Source organism: Brachyhypopomus gauderio, chromosome 3 (assembly GCF_052324685.1).
Source record: "Brachyhypopomus gauderio isolate BG-103 chromosome 3, BGAUD_0.2, whole genome shotgun sequence".
Lineage (NCBI taxonomy): Eukaryota > Metazoa > Chordata > Actinopteri > Gymnotiformes > Hypopomidae > Brachyhypopomus > Brachyhypopomus gauderio.
Window position 1 is genome coordinate 28,719,514 of NC_135213.1, and position 22,722 is coordinate 28,742,235.

General features: G+C 42.6%; 1 protein-coding gene across 2 annotated transcripts; it reads right to left on the bottom strand.

Moving 5' to 3' along the window:
• Positions 1-14,707, bottom strand: LOC143510970 (uncharacterized). Of its 2 annotated transcripts, XM_077000906.1 has the most exons (7): positions 14,155-14,702; positions 9,008-9,091; positions 8,672-8,747; positions 6,919-6,999; positions 3,547-3,708; positions 1,818-1,913; positions 1-1,685 (listed from the first exon to the last, which is right to left on the bottom strand). In XM_077000906.1, exons 1-7 carry the CDS (start codon positions 14,242-14,244, stop codon positions 1,495-1,497), a joined length of 780 nt encoding a protein of 259 aa, XP_076857021.1. In that variant the 5' UTR covers positions 14,245-14,702; the 3' UTR covers positions 1-1,494. The 2 variants fall into 2 exon arrangements, with proteins under 2 accessions (XP_076857021.1, XP_076857022.1); XM_077000907.1 differs by lacking the exon at positions 6,919-6,999 and having other exon boundaries at positions 14,155-14,707.
• Positions 14,708-22,722: the final 8,015 nt, after the last annotated feature.

Consider the following 22,722-nt stretch of genomic DNA (forward strand, 5'->3'; position numbering starts at 1 on the left):
TGGATTTAATTTTTTATTGTCAAAATTAGAGTAGAACACTTGAAACAAATACTGCTCTAAATCTCTTATTTGCATGAAACCCTACAAAGTATATGTGTTAAACTTTCTCAAACATTTCCCAAATCAAAAAGGAACTGCTCAGGTATTACTCTGCTATACTGATCAAATTAAATATGTGACACTTTCAAAGTTAAAGACATTCACTTTCAAAGACATTCAAAAGTCAAAATATATGAAATCTTCAATTTAACATCTGTATTGTAGACTGGTAGAGTGTGTATAGTAGACTGGCAGAGTGTGCCTGGGGCAACAGAATATTAGTGGTCAGTGGGGTGGAGGGTATCTTTTACATTTACATGCACTTGTGGCAAATAGTGATTTTCTAATTATATGAGAATAAGATGAGCAGTGCCTAGATTATGAGCAGGCCTTAGATTATGAGGTTAAACTAGAGGTTAATTTTTGAGGAGTGACCCAGTGGAACACTGCCAGGAATTTTGGCCAAGTGAAGAACCCCAAGAAATAAAAACTGCATCATGAAGAGAGAAAACTCCCACACAGAGATCCCCCAGGAAGATAGAGATCCCCGACACAGAGAGAGAATCCCACACAGAGATCCCCCACAACAGAAAGATACAGAGAGAGAGAGAGAGAGATAGAGAGCCCCGGAGAGAGAGAGGGAACCCACATGTAGAGAACCCACATAGAGATCCCAAATGCAGAAAGAACCCACACATACAGAGAACCCACACACAGAGAGAACCCACATTTGGAGAGAGAAAACACACACACACACACACAGAACCTACACATGGAGAGAGAGAGAACCCACCCACTCACACACAGAGCGAGAGAGAGAGAGAGAGAGAGAGAGAGAGAGAGAGAGAGAGAGAGGGGGGAGAGAACACACACACACCCACCCACACACACACACACACACAGAGAGAGAGAGAGAGAGAGAGAGAGAGAGAGAGAACCTACACATGGAGAGAGAACCCACCATTTTGAGGCCTGGATGTTTTCCCTTTAGTCTTGTGCGTAAAACCTTGTGTGTACTCCTGTCTCCTCATGCCACACCCCACCCAGTGTGAAGGTTACACTCCTCTTCATAAGAAAGGCACTCACGCAGTACACAGTTACACAAAGTGTTTGCTTCCTGTCTAAGCAACTAAGCAAAGTGTCTCTGTCATTAACCCAAGCTCTAAGTACAGACTACAGATGGATTTCTGCAATATGGGAATTTTTACGATGTCCTTGAGGTTGTCTGCAGTCCCATGACACAGGGAAGCTTTATTCTGTCATCACGGATGTTGCCATGGTAATAGCTTTTCTTTCAACACCTGTTCATTTTGCTGCCCTTCAGTTGACCTCCTACCTTCCACAGATAATGACGTCCTCATTAAAAAATACCTCTTGGGAAAATGAATATAATTTACTTACGTTTAACTTCCGCATTGTACAAATCATGATCTATTTGTGTCTGTACTCTGTGGGCTATAACAGGTCTTCCTCTTCCTCACACTCCTCTCTTGCGGGGCTCTCTGCTCCATCTCTGGCTGAGTCTGCCTGTCCTCCATCTCCTCCTCCTGGAGCCTGGTGTAGAAGGGCGGAGCCTGACTGCCTGTCTGTGACCTCATGGGCTGAGCGCTGATCTGATTGGTCAGGCATGGTGTCGTCTGGTGGCTCTGCAGGGACATGATGCAGAATGAGTTAATACAGTCATTGTGAAACAGAGCTGTGTACCCTGTGACTGCAAGATGCTTTAGAGGAAGACGAGACATGGAGACATGAATACATGAAGGGTGTTTGCGTCTCACCTCCGGCACAACCCACAGAAGCCTCTTCTGTTTCAGCGGTTCCTGAGGGAACAGCACCCTCTTCAGGACACTGCATGGAAGCTTGAGCCACTTGAACTTGGGCAAAAGCAGAAAGAGACAATTAGCATAATAAATAAATAAACAAAAGTTTTAAATACACTACTAGTCTAGGCACTATTTAAAGATAATAATATTTGCTTCATGTATTTTGGGATGTAATTTCAGTTTCCAAGTTAGAATGCCATGATCATGAAGCACAGTCTACTGAACTTGAATTTGCCCCCAGACAGCTTGTAGCTGACATAGTCGATGTTGTTGACCTGTTGCAGAGTGACCTTTAAGAGTGACCTTGTGGAGTGATCTTATGGAGTGATCTTTGGTTGACCAGCATGGAGAACTATCATATCCAAGTGTGGAGCTTATGGGACCATGCCAGGGTGGAGATCTCCTCTTGTTCTTTCTTTGTGCTTTTCCCCACTAAAAGAGCTGAAAAGTTTGAATTTGGTCTTAAAGGTGTAACTGTGATGACGCTTCAACACAGTTGATCTGTTCAGAAACAAGTGTGAGCACTGTTACTAACATAGCCGTCCTGTGAGTCCTGCTACTGACGCAGTTGTCCTGTAAGTACTGTAACTAACACAGCTGTCCTTTTAGTGCTGTTACTAACACAGCTGTCCTGTGAGCACTGTAACTAACTCAGCTGTCCTTTTAGTACTGTTACTAACACAGCCGTCCTGTGAGTCCTGCCACTGACACAGTGGTCCTGTTAGTACTATAACTAATACAGCTGTCCTTTTAGTACTGTTACTAACACAGCCGTCCTGTGAGTCCTGACACTGACACAGTGGTCCTGTTAGTACTATAACTAATACAGCTGTCCTTTTAGTACTGTTACTAACACAGCTGTCCTGTGAGCACTGTTACTAACACAGTCGTCCTGTGAGTCCTACTACTGATGCAGTTGTCCTGTGAGTACTGTAACTAACACAGCTGTCCTTTTAGTACTGTTACTAACACAGCTGTCCTGAGCACTATAACTAACACAGCTGTCCTGTTAGTACTGTTACTAACACAGCTGTCCTGTGAGCACTATAACTAACACAGCTGTCCTGTTAGTACTGTTACTAACACAGCTGTCCTGTGAGCACTATAACTAACACAGCTGTCCTGTTAGTACTGTAACTACCACAGCTGTCCTGTTAGTACTGTTACTAACACAGCTGTCCTGTGAGCACTATAATTAACACAGCTGTCCTTTTAGTACTGTTACTAACACAGCCGTCCTGTGAGTCCTGCCACTGACACAGTGGTCCTGTTAGTACTATAACTAATACAGCTGTCCTTTTAGTACTGTTACTAACACAGCCGTCCTGTGAGTCCTGACACTGACACAGTGGTCCTGTTAGTACTATAACTAATACAGCTGTCCTTTTAGTACTGTTACTAACACAGCTGTCCTGTGAGCACTGTTACTAACACAGTCGTCCTGTGAGTCCTACTACTGACGCAGTTGTCCTGTGAGTACTGTAACTAACACAGCTGTCCTGTGAGCACTATAACTAACACAGCTGTCCTGTGAGCACTATAATTAACACAGCTGTCCTGTTAGTACTGTAACTACCACAGCTATCCTGTTAGTACTGTTACTAACACAGTTGTCCTGTGAGCACTGTAACTAGACTGGTTTATAATAGTTTCTATTGAACTCGTATTGCTGTTTATTTCGTACTTTCTCCTCTGCCTGGACTTTCTGCTCGACTCTGCTCTCCTTCAGAATCAGGCTTTCCCCCGTCACCTCCTCCCAGGAACTCGTGTAGAGGGGCAGAGTCTGTCTCCTCATCTGTGAGCTCACACGCTGATTGGTGATCTGATTGATCCGATATGACATCATCTGTCGGATATATGGGCAAGTAAGTTCAAAGAGGCAGTTATCAGAGAATCCCTTTTTAATACAACACTTGCCTTAATCCAACATTCACCACTCATCTTAACACATGCTTGACTGAAAGAGCGTCAAGCACAGATTCTAAACAGGTGTGTTTAGAATGTTTTAAAATGTTTTTCAACATTTTCTGAGTTGTTATTATAAGAGTGAGCCACAGCAGCTACAGTACCAGAACAGATGTAGGTTTATTGCAGCAGTGTGGGGTTTGCTGGACAGTTATACCAGTAAAGAGGTCATGTGACTGACATTCTCTTGATATTTCTGTCCGTGTGTTTGTTTGTTTGTTTGTTTGTTTTGTGGTACTGTTTATCTAATCTGTGTTCATACCGAATAGTGTAAGGTTGTACTCTTACACAATACTGTGTAGTATTATTAAAGAATACTGTGAATGGATGGGAATGTTAGTGGATGGGTGGGAATGTTAGTGATGGATGGGATGTACGTGATGCATGGGAATGTTACTGGATGGATGGGAATGTTAGTGGATGGGTGGGAATGTTAGTGGATGGGTGGGAATGTTAGTGATGGATGGGAATGTTAGTGGATGAGTGGAATGTTAGTGGATGAGTGGAATGTCAGTGATGAATGGGAATTATAGTGAATAGATGGGAATGTTAGTGATGGATGGGAATGTTAGTGGATGGGTTGGAATGTTAATGATGGATGGGAGGTACATGATGCATGGGAATGTTAGTGGATGGATGGGAATGTTAGTGAATGAGTGGAATGTCAGTGATGAATGGGAATTATAGTGGATAGATGGGAATGTTAGTGGATGGATGGGAATGTTAGTGGATGGATGTTAGTGGATGGGTGGGAATTATAGTGGATGGGTGGGAATGTTAGTGGATGAGTGGAATGTCAGTGATAAATGGGAATTATAGTGGATAGATGGGAATGTTAGTGGATGGCTTGGAATGTTAGTGATGCATGGGAATGTTACTGGATGGATGGGAATGTTAGTGGATGGGTGGGAATGTTAATGGATGGGTGGGAATGTTAGTGATGGATTGGAATGTTACTGGATGAGTGGAATGTTAGTGGATGAGTGGAATGTCAGTGATGAATGGGAATTATAGTGAATAGATGGGAATGTTAGTGATGGATGGGAATGTTAGTGGATGGGTTGGAATGTTAGTGGATGGGTTGGAATGTTAATGATGGATGGGATGTACATGATGCATGGGAATGTTAGTGGATGGATGGGTATGTTAGTGAATGAGTGGAATGTCAGTGATGAATGGGAATTATAGTGGATAGATGGGAATGTTAGTGGATGGATGTTAGTGGATGGGTGGGAATTATAGTGGATAGAAGGGAATGTTAGTAGATGGGTGGGAATGTTAATGGATGGGTGGGAATGTTAGTGGATGAGTGGAATGTCAGTGATGAATGGGAATTATAGTGGATAGATGGGAATGTTAGTGGATGGGTTGGAATGTTAGTGATGGATAGGAATGTTAGTGGATGGGTGGGAATGTTAGTGGATGGGTGGAAATGTTAGTGGATGGGTGGGAATGTTAGTGATGGATGGCATGTACATGATGCATGAGAATGTTAGTGAAGGAGGTGAATGTTAGTTGATAGATGGGAATGTTAGTGTATAGAAGGGAATGTTAGTGGATGGGTGGGAATGTTAGTGATGGATGGGAATGTTAGTGGATGGGTTGGAATGTTAATGATGGATGGGATGTACATGATGCATGGGAATGTTAGTGGATGGATGGGAATGTTAGTGAATGAGTGGAATGTCAGTGATGAATGGGAATTATAGTGGATAGATGGGAATGTTAGTGGATGGATGTTAGTGGATGGGTGGGAATTATAGTGGATAGAAGGGAATGTTAGTGGATGGGTGGGAATGTTAATGGATGGTTGGGAATGTTAGTGGATGAGTGGAATGTCAGTGATGAATGGGAATTATAGTGGATAGATGGGAATGTTAGTGGATGGGTTGGAATGTTAGTGATGGATAGGAATGTTAGTGGATGGGTGGAAATGTTAGTGGATGGGTGGGAATGTTAGTGATGGATGGCATGTACATGATGCATGGGAATGTTAGTGGATGGATGGGAATGTTAGTGGGTGCATGAGAATGTTAGTGAAGGAGGTGAATGTTAGTCGATAGATGGGAATGTTAGTGGATAGAAGGGAATGTTAGTGGATGGGTGGGAATGTTAGTGATGAATGTGAAAGTTAGTGGATGGGTGAGAATGTTAGTGATGAATAGGAATTATGGTGGATAGATGGGAATGTTAGAGGATGGGAATGTTAGTGATGGATGGGAATGTTAGTGGATGGGTGGGAATGTTAGTGGATGGAAATGTTAGGGGATGGGTGGGAATGTTAGGGCGTACTCACACTAGGGTCTGTGATCCGGGCCCGGGCACGGTTCCCTGCCGAAGCACGGTTCGTTTGACTAGTGTGATCGCCCCAAACCGTGCCCAGGCCCAGCCCAGTTAACCGTGCCCGGGCCCGCTTGAAGAGGTTGGCCAGGGCACGATTCGCTTGGACTCGGGCTCGGTTCGCTTCTAGTGTGAGCGCTATCTGTGCCCAGGCCCGCTTGGTGCCTCGTCTGATTACTCAAACATGACGTCAGTGATGCGACGCTCAAAAAGCGATTAAAGCTGCAAATTCCTCCCTGGATTTCTGCTGCCTCTGTAAATATCTTCTAACACGTGCAGCACGATTAGCAGACAATCGTTGTGTTAAATGATCGATAAATCTGTGCTTGCACCGTGTTTCTGCACTCCCAAAACAACTCCAAAAATACAATAAAATCGTGAACTCCATAGTGTTGTGCGAGCGCGCTTTTTTCCAAATAAAGTGGCGTTGTGATGATGTAAGCGTGCTTGGGCCGGCTTGATGTAGCCAGTGTGAGTGCAGGCCGGAGGGGGAGTGGGGAGGGGGATAACCGGGCCCCAGCACGGAACGAGCAAACCGTGCCTAGTGTGTGTACGCCCTTAGTAATGGATGGGAATGTTAGTGATATATGGGAATTATAGTGGATAGATGGGAATGTTAGGGGATGGGTGGGAATGTTAGTGGATGGGTGGGAATGTTAGTGATGGATAGGAATGTTAGTGGATGGGTGGGAATATTAGTGGATGGGTGGTTAGAGATCAGAATGAAGAGAGGTGAAAACATGCATTTCACCCCTGGCAGAGTCCAGTGAGACGTCCTCGGCATCTGAGATGTCTGGAGACTGCAGGTGGCTCTGCACCATCTTCTGAACTGCTACAAAAATCAGCACAAAGTTGGACAGATTCAATCAGAGTGACTTTGTTTCAGTGTTAAATGCCACAAAGCCCTTTCCCAAGGTCAGGCACTGGGACACAGAGTCAAGGGAACACAGTCAGACACAGTGTACAGGCACAGAGGCACAGTCAAACACAGGGCACAGACACAGAGACACAGTCAGACACAGCACAGACACAAAGACAGAGTCAGACACAGGGCAGAGACCTAGAGACACAGTCAGACACAGACACAGTCAGACACAGGGCACAGACAAAAAAACACAGTCAGACACAGGGCACACACAGACATGCAGTCAGACACAGACACAGTCAGACAGAGTCAGGGGAGATTAGCAAAGCTCAGGAAGTGGCTCTGTGCTGCTCTGCTGCTGAAGTAGCAGAGGACTGCCTGAAATCATCAAACAAAGAGCTGAGGCAGTAATCATCAACTAAAGAGCAAAACACATGGTCGATCTTTTCAGCATCAAAGCACAACCGAATAACCAATAAAGTCATAAGGATCACCCCACATGTAATAAAGTGCTATAAAGTGCTCATAACCCTTTCTGGTATCACATTGTACTGTATGGGGAATAATAAGAAAAACTTATATTGATGTAATGAGTAATCATGGTGTGTGTTATTTATTTCATTATTTATTTTCCTTGGATTCTGCTGTACTCTATGTGAAGCCTACTGAGAGAGAGAGAGAGAGAGAGAGAGAGAGACAGAGAGAGAGAGATACAAAGAGAGAGAGGGAGAGAGAAAGAGAGAGAGAGCACACAGGAATAGACATCAGCACAGGAATAGACACAGGAGAGTGAGCTGGGGAGGACGAGCTGACAGTCCTCCAGCTCTGTGGTGGGGCTCATAAGGAGCCTGTCATCCCTGTCCTCCTGCCCCAGGAGATGTGTTCTCAGGTGGAGACTCCGCCTGCCAAAGCAACCCTGCATCACGGCTCTCTCAGCACTGAAGCCACTGAAGGAGAAGATCACCTTGGAGCATAACATAGGTAATCAAGAAAGCACTGAGACACTGCTGTCTGTCTCACTGCCCTCTGTCTCACTGCTCTCTGTCTCACTGTTCTCTGTCTCACTGTTCTCTGTCTCACTCTGGCTCTCCATCTCTCCCTCTCGCTCCTTCTGGTTGTGTGTGTGTGTGTGTGTGTGTGTGTGTGTGTGTGTGTGTGTGTGTGTGTGTGTGTGTGTGTGTGTGTGTGTGTGCGCGAATGTGTTTGATCATCTGGATTGTTATGACCAGCTATCAGCTATGTGCGTCCTGCACTAATCCAAGATCATCCACCCTTACACAAACCCACACACTAACTATGCAACAAATCTTTCTCTCCTAATCTCCCAATCCCCCCCCCCCCCCCACACACACACACACACCAGAATCAAACTGGCAAACTGAAAGTTGCCGAACACCTATAAAAGTCCTACAACCCCCAAAAAAGTTCTACAAATGAATCGGCAGAGTGATAAACTCTGAAATCATGATGTATTTTTCTCTGATTTTATCTATGTTCCAATGAAGGTGGCCGGTAGATTACTGTGTTACATTTGAGAGAAGAGAGCTGGTAGATTAAAGTGTTACCTTTGAGTGAAGGCAGCTGGTAAGTTGCTGTGTTTACCTTTGAGTGAAGGCAGCTGGTAAGTTGCTGTGTTTACCTTTGAGTGAAGGCGGCTGGTAAGTTGCTGTGTTGTCTTTTTTGGGCTTCAGAACTCCATTTTCACAAACAGCCAGCTACCGTACAATTAAAAACTCTCATAATTACAGAAGTCAGCACTGCCATGGTAATGGTAATGATTTACAGTATCTGTGATTACACCATTCTTACATGTTCAGCTATGTTTTCTATTTTTACTGTTTAAATGTCCACAGATATGTGAAGATACCAATAATGTAAAGGAATTGAGTTTTACTCATGAAGTCCCCGTGCCTGTAATGACCTTCAGGGTGGGGCCATGTGAGTGAAGTGCAGGAGTGCGTCAGCATGACCTCACCTGTTGGTGGGAACCGTCTTCCTCTGGGGACGGGTGATCTGTCAGCCGGAACAGAGTGGCCGGAGTTGGTCTCCGACGCCGAATCTAATTGTAAAAGAGAAATCATCTTTATAGTGTATGTAAATGTATTATAAATTAAGGGTAATATGATAATCTGTCTGCTTTATTGTAACCATATTTTCCATCCTATAGTCCTCTTGTCCTTTATTGCAAATGAAATTAAATCATCTGTGTATATCTGGTTTGTTTGTGTATGACGTTTATTTTGCATACGTATAATCGGTATATAAGGGCAATCCTGGCAGAGAGCTCTGGCAGTGGTTGTATCCTGCAGATATTTCATATTAAATAAATATTTAATATAAAAAATCTGTATATATTACCTCTCCAACGATTATGGTGGAAGCTATGCAACAACTAGGCCAATATAGTTTTCAAATTCTGGGCAGGAACTATGGGAAGCCATGAGATTAATTTCATTTGAGATTTGTCCTGTCATAGGTTGCATTAATTCTGGACAACATCCAGTGTGAGGGTGAAGCAGAGATGGAGGTATTACTGCAGAGTCCTCCACCTCTGAGCCTAGTCTGATACACATATACTAGTGTAATTATCCATGTTTCATGTTTCAATTTGGAACTTTGTTGCTTTGACTACTGATGTGATGAAATTATAGAATCTCACATGGAATTTGCCTCTGCAGAAGTTTTGTGAGGAGAACTGAAAAAGTTCCAGAATGGATGATGACATATCAGCTGTTCTAGAAAACAGGAAGAGCTCCTGGCAAATCTGGAACACTCAGATGATGGACACAGGGGCCCCGTTCAAATCAGCTTTACGCATGTGTTCAAATGGCAAATAAGTCCTCTCAGACTTAAATGAAAATATGCAGAATAATCTTATTTGGTTATTAGCACACTAGAGAAAGGCATTTTTCCACATGTGTATAATGGTTTTAGAAATAATGCCTGACATGTTAAATGGGATTCTGAAATAGTTCAGCTATAGAAGACGTATGTGTAGTTTTTGATGTCAGAAATAGTCCAGCTCTTGGAGACGTGTGTGTGGTGTTTGGTATAAAGGTTATAGTGCATGTTTTTCTCTTTCTTTGAAAACATGGATTCCTAAAATTTCATCTCAGTTAGTAAAACCCTTGACCAACCATCTGTCATATCTCTCTGTAATTACCATTCCATTGCCAAGGCAACGGTGCCTCTCACATGTGTCTTGGCCTACATCCTGCGTGTTTTATATATATCCTCACCCCAGCATTTATTCCCACACACAGCACCATGCTGACATGCAGATACTAGTATCTGTTATTAGCAACATTCTGAGCTCACATGTAGATTAGACTTACGTAACCACAGAAACCTCCAATGAGCTACGAATTTCCTATAAAGTACCGGATCTGACCATTAGTGATCTGAGTAATCTACTCCAGACTAGATTGTCTGAGACTACAGAGCAGTGAATCAGTGCATCAAACCACACAAGACTGACTCCCTCATGACATCATTGAAGGCTGGTCCTTTGAAGGTGCTGAGACAGGAGAACAGCTATCTGTCCCATCTGACTGATGAGCTCTTGACTACAAGCTTAGCTTAGCTTAGTACACACAGATTAAATTTTACACCCATATTTACATGAGGTAAATATGCAAATATTTATATATTTGCAAAACATGAGGAAAATTTATTTGAAAACACAATTTGACATAAAAGTTATTTAGTGAGGCAGATGTACACAGATGTAGAGCAGTGTGTACATATACAGATGTAGAAATGGTAAAAATGACATTTCTCCCTGATATTTTCTTTATATCTACCACTACCACTCAAGAGTTTGTGTACACCTGACTGAATGTACATTTAACATTAATGTAACATTAGTAACATTAATTAAGGCAAATTAATTAATTAATTTCATTCTATGGGATTATGCTTAAATGTATTTTAACCTGTTTGGTCAGTTCACACTAACCACCACTAGTGCTCTACTGTCCATGGCTATGCTAGCAGAAATGAGAGCAACTTCCTCCCATGAGAGGTGGATGGCGCCCTGCTTCACAAGGCCAGGACTGCCCTCAAAACTGACCCAGTTAGCTAGAAAACCCGCACTGATGTCTGAGTAACATTTACATATGGTTAAGCATCCATCACCTGCTGCAGATTTCAGCATCTAACCAAACAAGAATGAGGCCAGATCTTATTACAGCATCATGCTAGTTTCTGCTAACTCTCACACATTTATAACGTTATTGTTGGTGATCTGTGACTGTCTCAACCACACTGCGTTAGTGCCAACATGTATAACAATGCTGGAAAATATATGTTCAGCCAGCACCTTGAGATTTGTCCTGATGTAGGAACTTTGGCTCTCAGAATGCATTTCTTTAAAGCTGCTGGTGTCTCTTGGGGCATTGCTAAGATCACATGTTGAACCTGAGTCTCCTATAACGAGAGCTGTTCAGTTCACATGTTGAACCCGAGTCTCCTATAATGAGAGCTGTTCAGTTCACAGGTTGAACCTGAGTCTCCTATAACCAGAGCTCCTTCAACACACAACTCAGTCAGGGTTTGGTCTTGAAGACATTCTCACATATGCAGAAGACCTGTAAGATTAACTAAAACTCTGAAAGGAAACTATTTGCTGAAAGTGCATAAAAAATTATTTGTGTGTGTGTGTTGAATGAATACAGGCTAACACCGTTCCCAGATTATATATTTTGTTATTTATATTTTCATGTCTTAAACCAAGCTACACGGAGACATCAGATAGATTCCACTCTATTGAACTAGAAAACAAAACATCCCATAATATCTGTGCTAAAACCTTAAGCAATGCAAAACTAGAATATGCTTTTATGACGACTCTAGGCAATAGCCATAACAAAGAAAAGGAGATGGAGAGACTGTAATATGGATAGTGGAAAAACAGTGAATATTTATTTACAAGTTTCTAAGGACGTATCTTCTGGACTCGATCCAGTGATCAACAAAACCATATCATAACAACTACCTCACTGTTGATCTGTTTATCTTTACAGATCTTATTCCATCCTCCTGTTCGATCTATTGTTCATCTTTACAGATCTAATTCCATCCTAGTTTTTGATCTGTTGTTCATCTTTACAGATCTAATTCCATCCACATGTTTAATCTGTTGTTCATCTTTACAGATCTAATTCCATCCTCGTGTTTGATCTGTTGTTCATCTTTACAGATCTAATTCCATCCACATGTTTAATCTGTTGTTCATCTTTACAGATCTAATTCCATCCTCGTGTTTGATCTGTTGTTCATCTTTACAGGTCTAACTACATCCTCCTGTTTGATCTGGTGTTCATCTTTACATGTCTAACTGCATCCTCCTGTTACTGCTGAGAGGTGTGAGCACTGTTTTGGACCTGCTCGTTTGTAAGGAGGAATCAGAGCTGACGCCAGGAAACGTCCCATTGTTGCCTGTAGATATACTGAGCCTGCCATATTCCTCCACCCACTCCATCTCCTCCAGCAGATGCAGGAACAGCTCACCCACTCTAGACCCACTGGAGAAGCTACGTCTACACTGAGCAGAGCTGCATGGACTATATATAATGCAGGGAGATATACTTATACTGGCTTTGCTCATTAGGGACCAGGACCCAAACAGTTGTAAAGCTGCTTTGTGATAGCGTTTTTTGTAATAATCATATAAATAAATGTGACACACTTTGTCACTCACACACACACGCACACACACACACACACACACACACACACACACACACACACACACACACACACACACACACACACACACACACACACACACACACACACACACACGCACGCACACACAATGTTCCAGTAACTTGCAATCAAGCCTTTATCAGCTTTCCAAATTCATTAGTATGCAGCAAACAGTCACATTAAGTGGATATGTAAATTAGGCCCTTCGTCCCTGTGTTCAGCCTGCACTGACCCCCACAGCCAGACCCCCTCAACCAGGCCCCACAGCCAGACCCTCACAGACCCTCACAAGCACTGCTAATGCTCCCCTCTCCCCTCCCCTCCCCTCCCCTCCTTTCCACTCTTTTAGCCCCTCCTCCAGTGTAACTGGGTCATAACATGCAATTTAACTATTTTTCCACTGCACACAAACACACGCATGTGCTCAAACACACACGTGCAAAAGCACACATACACAAAGGTGCGCCAAATGTGCATGTATACACACACTCAGTACACACACACACACACACACACACACACACACACACACACACACACACACACACACACACACACACATATAGACACCCACTGGCACAGAATTACATAATCTGTTGTCAGGCAGATGGATACACAGTAGTCCAGGTCCCACGAGGGATGGAATTCACTCCCAGTTAAACACGTGCTGGCTCCAGAACGCTCTGGCCTGGGCTTGTGATGACCTGTTTCAGAACAGCAGTAGTTCACTGCTCCAACACCACAGCTTCTCCAGTACAGGGATCCTGGATCACCTAGTGACTGTGTCAGCGTTCCAGTTCATATTCACCACCTATTGAGCGTTCAATGACAGTTCAATGACTGCTCAGTGACTCAGCCTAACTAAAGCTGTAACACAGTTATACACACCTCACGTAGTACAACTGTCTACATGCAAATCATAACTGTGATGCAGTAGTTATGTAGATAGAGATAACATATAATGTGGATATTTAATGTAGATACACAATACCACACAGCAGCCTACTGCAGTTCAAAAGACCCACTTTTATGTGGGATTTGAAGGATTCTGATAAAGATTCACAGTGCCAGCCCAACTCTCCACTGATCGTACTTCTAAAACGAACTGTTACACATTGTCAAAGTGACTCACAGTCAGTAGCTGTGAAAAAGCAGTGGGCGAACACTATTACAGAAAACTTACGCAAAACTGCTGCAAATTTTGTGCAACCAGGAAATGAAAACCTTTCACCTGACAGTAATAAAGTATGTTGTCATGGGCTGCCAGGTTCTGATTCTGTCTGTGTCCTCCCTGATCTCCACCACTGTGCTGTGGAAGAATGTTCCATGTTGCATAAGCTAGTTCAGCAGCTACAGCTTCCACTCACCCGCTCCAACCACTCCGCCCGCTCCACCCGCACCACCTGCTCTTACCAGCTCCACCTGTCTGGGGTCCAGCTGGGAAGGTACACCCGAGGGTACAGAGAACTGGATTCTCCTCCGCTCCTTCACCTCCCCGTCCATCTCTGGCTGCTGGCCGCGAGGTTCTCCTGCGCTGTGCGTCTCTGCTGGGTTAGAGGCGGCGACAGTGACTGTCGTGCTCCAGTTTCAGCGTGAGGGGGATCTTCCTCCTCTTCTTCACTCTGTCAAATCTTCTGCGTCTTCTTCACTCCGTCAGATAGTTGTGGTTCTTCTTGTCCTTGCAGCTGAGACACTTTGAGAGGGTGAGAATCACCTTCCCTGATGAATCTCACTCTCTCTTTCTCTCTCTCTCTGATTTTTCTTTCACTCCTTTTCTCCCTCCTTCTCTAGCTCTGCCTCTATAGTGCTCGTCTCAAACACTGAGTCCAACCAGTGCTGAATTATGGTGAAAGCGAGAACTGGCATAAGAAACATGCTGGGAAGGACCAGGGGAGGGAGGAAGAGAAGAGAGGGAGGGGAGAGAGGGAGTGAGAGAGGGAGGGGAGAGAGGGAGGGAGAGAGGGAGGGAGAGAGGGAGTGGAGAGAGGGAGGGAAGGAGGGGAAAGAGGGAGGGACAGGGGGACAGGGAGGGGGAGAGACAGTGGTGGAGCAGTGGCAGAGAAAGGTGGGCTGACAGAGATGGAGAGAGAGAAAGAGAGTCACAGAGAAGGTGAAACACAAGGAGACAGAGAGGGGAAAGAAGGGGTAATGGGAAAGAGAGAGAGAGAAAGGGAGAGAGGGAGGGGGAAAATGGGGAGAAAAAATGGATAGAAAGAGAGAGGGACAGAGGGAGATGGGGGTGAAATCTGTTTGTGTCATATTAATTGTACCCTACTTGTGCATGTGCACATGTGTATTTATGTGACTTTGTGTGTTTTTGTGTGTGATTTTACAGATTTCCAAAGAACTCTTTAACCATACAACATCCTCGATCTCTTCAACACAGTGAGTTTAGAAGAGTGTGAGAACAGAGAAATTAGGAGAATGGTGTGTTCTGTGCCAAACTGAACGCACTGTGGAACGTACACCAACGTTAACTCCCAAAGATTAGTGGCAGATCCTCTCTACCCATGCAAGGTCAAATGCTCTTTCATCTAGGGCAAAAAAAAGAAAAAAAAAACATCCATGCTGACATTTAAACTAAAATGTCAGTATATCAGAAGAGCGTTGAGCACACAGTGCATCAGGAGGCCGTTCGTGGGCTGCTGTAGGGAACTATGTAGACAAATGAGCCGATGACAGCGGAACATGTTTTATTAAAAAACAAAAGCAAAAACTGTACATGGAAATTGCTCAAGAAACTACTAGAAATGGCCTAGGGACATCTCTACACTGTCACCCTCATAAAACATGCAAGAATATATGAATATGCATGAATTTATGCAGATTGAAATCAGCCCCCACACACATATGCACATTACAGTTGTACTCTTTTTACTTATGGCATACTATGCAATCATGAAATGACACAAGGAAACAGCAAACAGCAATCATTTTGTTACTGCACCACAATAGAAGGATCAGCTATTGCCTGACATATTTGTGTTTCCATAGTGACCCGGAACTGTAGCCTACTGAGTTTTTGGCCAGCATTGCTAACCTCCTTTAGCCATGGCTAATTCTTTATTGCTAGGCTAATGACTAAGCACAAAGTCAGTGAGATGCATTTAAGCTAGCTAACGCTACTTGCAGTTAGCAGACATGTAAGAATTATATTCTTACTAGTAAAAATGTAATTCTTACAAGTGAGTTTTTTTTACATGTAAGAATACAACCATCCAAACGCTACACACAAATATCAGATGATTAGCCTTTCATATATGTGACTACACACTGAAGTGACAAATGAAAAACATTACTACCATGTGTTTGAGTGTTTAGTTTGTAGTCTGCAGTGAAGGTCTGTCAGAGGTCTCACATATACATGAATATTCACAAATATTGAGGTTATTTCTGCATATTCAGTACATTTACACCATAAAGTAAAACACAATTACAAGGGGAAGTTGTTTTTTCTTTTGGTTTTGCATGAACACTACAGCAACACATGCTGTGTATAGCCTACTGTAAACACATGGACAACAAAAAAAGAAAAATAAAAAGACAAAATAACCTCAAGCTTCCTCCATCGCCTGCTGAATGGATTTGCACTGGTGGGGTTGGCAACAACCTCCATGCCAAAAAGAACTCAACAGCAATGGAGAGTTTGGTGGAGGTGAAGCACAACAAACTGTGCCTGTTCAGTGAACCAGTTTGTACTGGGTGAGTATGTTGAGCTCTGTGTTGCGGATGGTGATGGTGTGCACAGTGTTGTAGGGACCAAGAGTGGCATGATGATGAACACCACCATTCTGGCAAATGGCTGCACACATTGTGTGATGCTGCCATGCTGCCAGGGACTGTGACAATGGTACAATGTCATTACAGTATTGTACAACAGTATGAAATAGACAATGCTGTTTGGCACAGGACACTGGTCTATCAGTGAGTGGATAGCAGAGCATATTTGCACAAATGCATAGGTTTGAGAAAACTGGACCATGAGCTTTAGAGGTTTTAGTCTGTTGAGCTCTTCCACACTGGACTCATATGTGGTGCCATATCAATGGTTGTGATCTTCGCAAAGTTTGTCCTGTCAAGGGAACCAAACCAGTCCAAACACCGACCCGTATAAATGTACCGACCACTGAAACAGACTCTTGTATGGAGCATTCAGAGATTCATGGATCATATTCACAAACTCATAGACATGTGAAGGTCTTATAACGAATACCGTGGAATCTCTCACTGATCAACACATGTGCTACAATATGTTCAAAGAAAACTAACCTAACAATCAGAATGTCAAATAACCTCAGAGTTGAAATACCATGCAAAAAGTTTGAAACCAGTTACTGTAATCTATACAAAATATAACCAAGTAATCCACAAACACAATACAGGCCCAATCCCAAAATGAGCATGATCCAGGAATAGAGATGATTATCTCAGACTGGCATCCTGAAACAGGCTGCAGTATGACGTCACATACACACAGAAGCAAGGCATGGAACATGAGGACTGGAACTGATGGACTGGAGTGATATCTGAAGAACTGGACTGGAACATGGAACAGATGGACTGGAGTGATATCTCAAGAACTAGACTGGAACATGGAACAGATGGACTGGAGTGATATCCCAAGAACTGGATTGAAACATGGAACAGATGGACCGGAGTGATATCTCACAAGGACTGGACTAGAACCTGGAACAAAGATAAACAGAACACAAACAGCACATGCACCGACACATCAAGGAGTATGAGTGAACAGTTCCGGTTACAGTAGCTACTAATGATATTGACCCATTGTTAGATCCTCTAGGACATTGTGGCTTCTGCGCCCTTCGAATAGTTAGAAACATCTGGAACCTAAGTTCTAGAATATTATTTTTAAGGTTCTGACCATGTTATCTTAAGTGCAGGGCTTCATAACCTGTTCACATAATATCATCTTGATTTGAATTGCCAAATATTCATAACCATATAGAAAGATTATTAGAGGGCTACCTGATGAGTCCTATGAAGAGCCTGTGATAAGTCCTGTGATGAATCTTGTGATTAGTCCCGTGAAGAGTCCTGTGAAGAGTACCACGAAGAGCCTGGAAGGTTGTATTAGAGTTTTTCTCAATTGCTAAAACACAAAACTTGTCTGAACCAAATTCTCAATGTATAAAACCCATTTATTGAAATTGTCACCTACTTGGCAGAACCATAAGCACATTTCACCTATTAAGACAGTTTGCAAAAGCATTTTCACACACTTAAACACATATTGCACTGTGATGCACTTGGGTTGCATAATGGTAAGCACAGGTATCAAAAGTGTAACTCAAATAAATCACTGGTCTTACAACTAAAACACAGCCACTTGAAATTGATCACACGTATGACAAATGATGTGAAGAAACCAATATAAGCCAGTACAATGAGGCCTGGTTGTAGAAGTTTCACTATAGATAGAAACAGTCATAACAACAAACAACATAGTAAGGGTAAGAGGTGGAAGAGGAGAAAGAAGAGGAGAGACGAAGAACAATAATTTCAGATGAAATACAGGCAACCATCATTGACCACGTTCTTGTCCATGGATTGACTATGAGGGAAGCAGGACTTAGAGTTCAGCCCAACCTGAGTAGATTCACCGTGTCCACCATAGTTCGAACATTCATAGAGGCGACCATGTAATTCCTTTATTCATTTCATATATGTTTACAGTATGACTCAATACAGATCTGTAAAAAGGTGTTTCATTGCATGAATTTCCTAAAACACTTGCTTAGTGCTGCATATTGTAATATTTTGTAATGGTATGTTATTTGTAAAATCGCAAGACTGTCACATGGGGGGGGGGGGGTGTCGAACTATGTTGAACCCACACCAAGAGAACCTCAATGTTGACATGGTCCATCAGAACAATGCAATCACACTGCATGAAATACAACTATGTCAACTGTGAAGGCATCAACAGCATCAGCCTTTCCACCACTGATCGTGTCCTAAAACGCAACAGAATGTGGATGAAGCAACTGTACAGAGTACCCTTTGACCACAACTCAGAAGGGGTGAATGCATTGTATGCACTTCTGTTTTAATGTATTTCTTAGTTTCTTTGTGTATATATATATATATATATATATATATATATATAGTTTTGTAAATATATATACAAAACTAATGTGTCTGGGCAATTGAGAAAAACTGTAATCCCTTTGTGGCATTTTCCTGACCTCCCTCACGGTTATTTGATTTGTATGTTTGCTATGTTTCAGCTCCACGGTTGTTCCAGCTCTAACTTGGGTTCATATTACTTTGCTGTCCTGTTTCCTGTTGTTCTGTCTTTTTGATTGTTTTAGCTTCCTTGTCATCTCTTATTAGTGACCCTGTCATCTCCAACGCTCCAGAGTTTTTTTTTTTTAAAGTTTACAGAGTCATTACAGAGTTTTGCCTCACAGCAACTTCTGTAGTGAGGATGATGATGATGATGAAAATGCAGACCATCTACCCCTGCTCTTTACGCTCACGCAAGAGGACACACCACACTGAACCTGGCAGGAATGATGTTCAGCACATTTTACTATTCTGAATGAGTTTACAGATATGAATCTATATTGTATATGTCACTGTGTAGATGACAGGTGTGATCTGTCTCTGCTCACTGCGGGTGCAGCTGTACTGTTTATCATTTCTGGCACATTTTAATTTCATTACACTGTATAATTTGCCATATTGTTAGAGGCCTATTGAATAAACCAAAATTGACACATCAGGTCAATTATTTAGTAATTATGATATTTGTCATGGCTTGTATTTTATTTTTTCTGTCATTTCTGTTGTGTGAAGATGATGTAACAATGTAACAAGATGAAACATAACTTGATATAACACAACTGTAACTTAATGTATACATGTTTACAACAATGTCATTATTGTTAATAAAATGAGAGTGATCAACTTGTGGTGAAAACCTCATATTCCCATGTTTAGCATGGCTTAAGAGTTTTACTGCAGACTTTTTTATTCAATATGTTTGATTTATTTTGACTGTTATTGGAGCACATAAGAAATAATACTTGAACCTTGCTGCAATACAATGAATCTGCCACAAGATGCCGCACTAGAATCAGTTTTCACTGATCCAACAAACGTCACAAATGAAGCTTATTTTAGTTAGATGACGCTTTAATTAAAAAAAGTTAATAACATCAATATCTACGTGAAAGCATATAAATCAGTATCGTTTTATTTGCTACTGTTAAATATGTAAACAAAAGAGCTTTGGTGCGTTTCAGGTGAAACATACATGAACAGTGATCGAACCAATTAGTAATACGTCACCTCACACATATTATTAGGTCACTAATATTGTATGTATAATACAACTAAAATCTGGCAAATTATCAGCATTACACACACACAGGAGATATTTAAGGCAACTGCAGTTTTAAATTTTATTTTCTGGAATGTTTCTCCTCCCTGGTTATTCTGGCAAAAGCTTTAGTATAATTCCAACATTTTAAGCAATTAAAATATTCACATAGAAAAAATATAAGTAGTACAGTGATAGGCATTACATATAAAAACGTCTATTTTTATTGACATTTGACATTTTTACTATTTTTTTATATTTTTGTCTCTTCTCGTGAAATAGAACATGTAGTCATGTTCTCTTCTAGCTCCTGCCTGTAAATGTTTTGAATGAACATGAATTACATTGATGAAATGAACATAATTAAGTGGTTTCAAAGCAGGTTTTGAATCATTTGTATAAAACCAGGGGGAAGAAACATTCCAGAAAATTCTATGTAAAACTGCAGTTGCCTTAAATTTCTCCTGTCCTCCTGTGTGTGTGTAATGCCGATAATTTGCCAGATTGTACTGCTGAACCCAGAGCTGAGTTGGGCTTGCCCTGGTTCCAGCAGGTCATCAGGAGGCGGAGCCACCATTAAGGTGAGCGTCAGAATAAACATTCCCATGTACACTGTACTACAAACCCAGAACACACCCACCTTGTCAGTTATATTATATTCATTCTTAAATTACAAGGGTTCGCACTTCATGTTTTAAGCGTGTTTACATGCAGGTCCTCTTCCTCCTGCACCCATACACAGAGCAGGTCCTCCTCTTCCTCCCCTGCTGTAGAAGAACAGCTGGCCGCACTGGAAGGGCACAGTGTGTCCAGTGCAGCTTCACAGTAGTGGCGGTGGAACGCAGACACAAAAGAGTCTGGGAGGCGTCTCCACCTTTTAGTGTGATGACTGGTCTCACCACAGTGTGTCCCAACCTCCTACCGCCAGCAGCGGCTTTAGGGCAGACACAAACTTACAGACCCACGGAACAGACACTCTGCACACTTACAGTGTTTCTGACAGACCCATGAAACAAACACTCTGCACACTTACAGTGTTTCTGACAGACCCATGAAACAGACACTCTGCACACTTACAGTGTTTCTGACAGACCCACGGAACAGACACTCTGCACACTTACAGTGTTTCTGACGAGAGGCTGAGAGACTGAGAGACTGAGGGGCTGAGAGACTGTGAGGCTGAGGGGCTGAGAGGCTGTGCCAATTGGAGGCCATTTTCATGTTAAATGTGAGTTAGGGGTTGAGTATTTGATTGTATATCCTTTACGATGGATTAGGGGTTGAGTGATCCACTGTACATCCTTTGCAATGGATTAGGGGTTGAGTGATTGACTGTACATACCCTACTAGTGGATTAGGGGTTGAGTGATTGACTACATCCTGTGTGACCGTGTTCTTCTCGTGATGGCTGTGACACATCTGCGCCCCCTAGTGTTTTGGCTCAGTCTGGCAGGTCTGATCTCTGCTCTTTGCTCGTTCCTCTGGCTTATCAGTGTTCTTCAGTCAGGTTTTCGTTATACCTCATGATGACCTGATTGTCTTTGGTCTTGACGTTGAGACTCCTAACTCTAAACCTTTAAATTTGGTCCAGACTTAACCCCAAACGTTTGTTAAGAATGAACTCTCTCTAGTGTAGCTGGCTCAGGAACAGCTGAAGTTACATATGGTGCCCCGAATGGCAAAAGTGCACAGATACATGAGATGGTATCTGATGTGCTTCACCTATCTGCAGATCCTGTATTTACAATGTCAAAAATTTAAAAAGAAATTAAACCTAAATATAAAAACATAAACATGATCACTGTTGTTGGAAATAAACGGACAGTGTAATAATAACATTTTATATTTTCATTTGTGATAAAAATAGATGGCTTTTTTTTTGAAGAATGAAATAAAGAAAGGGAAAAAAAGAGCCTCTCCAAATCTGGCGTCGAGTCAGCGCCACAACATGCCAATTCATAATCTCTCTCATTTCCCGCCCTTGACCACAGACACCTTTCTGCGCAACTGCAAACAAACAGACTCCCCCACCCAACACACAAACACGCCTCGCGCGCACGCGCGCGCAAACATTGGCGTGTTAGCTCATACCTTTTGTCACCTATAGATATCACGTGCTGTTGGACTGATGGTGGTCGATGTTATAATGCATACTTGGAAGGAAAAAAAGTGTACATCAGACTTCCAATAACGTTCGCTTACATTGACCAAATTCGCCTACTTTTTGTATTAAAATTGTAATCTTTCCCTCTTTTGTGATGAAGTAAGGTAATTACTGTATTCACGTAGACAGGACCCCCCCTCCCCTTCTTTCTCTCTGAGTCTGTACACGCTCGGAGATGTTCATGTGTGTCCATTTTGTGTTATTGCGAACGTGTATGTGTGCATATATGCATGTGTGTTTGTGTGTTTGCGCCTGTGTGTGTCGCGCGCGAAGTCGCGCGGTAGCAGCGGCAGCGCGACAGATGGCTGGCTTCTCTTCCCTCGGGAAGGCAATCTCTGCGAATGCGGGCGCGTGTCAATCACCCGCTCTCATGTGATGGCTCCTGCCAGTGACGTGCCCACCATATGGCCTGGCATCAGAGCTGGTATGTAACCCTGCCTGCTAGCGATGCCACACCGTCTCTCTGCGC

Coding starts and splice junctions, on each gene's coding strand:
- LOC143510970 (XM_077000906.1), bottom strand. CDS start 14,244: ATGGACGGGGAGGTGAAGGAGCGGAGGAGAATCCAGTTCTCTGTACCC. Junction 8,748..9,007: donor AAGACGGTTCCCACCAACAG/GTGAGGTCATGC, acceptor ATTGTACGGTAG/CTGGCTGTTTGTGAAAATGG. Junction 3,709..6,918: donor CTCACTGGACTCTGCCAGGG/GTGAAATGCATG, acceptor TATATCCGACAG/ATGATGTCATATCGGATCAA.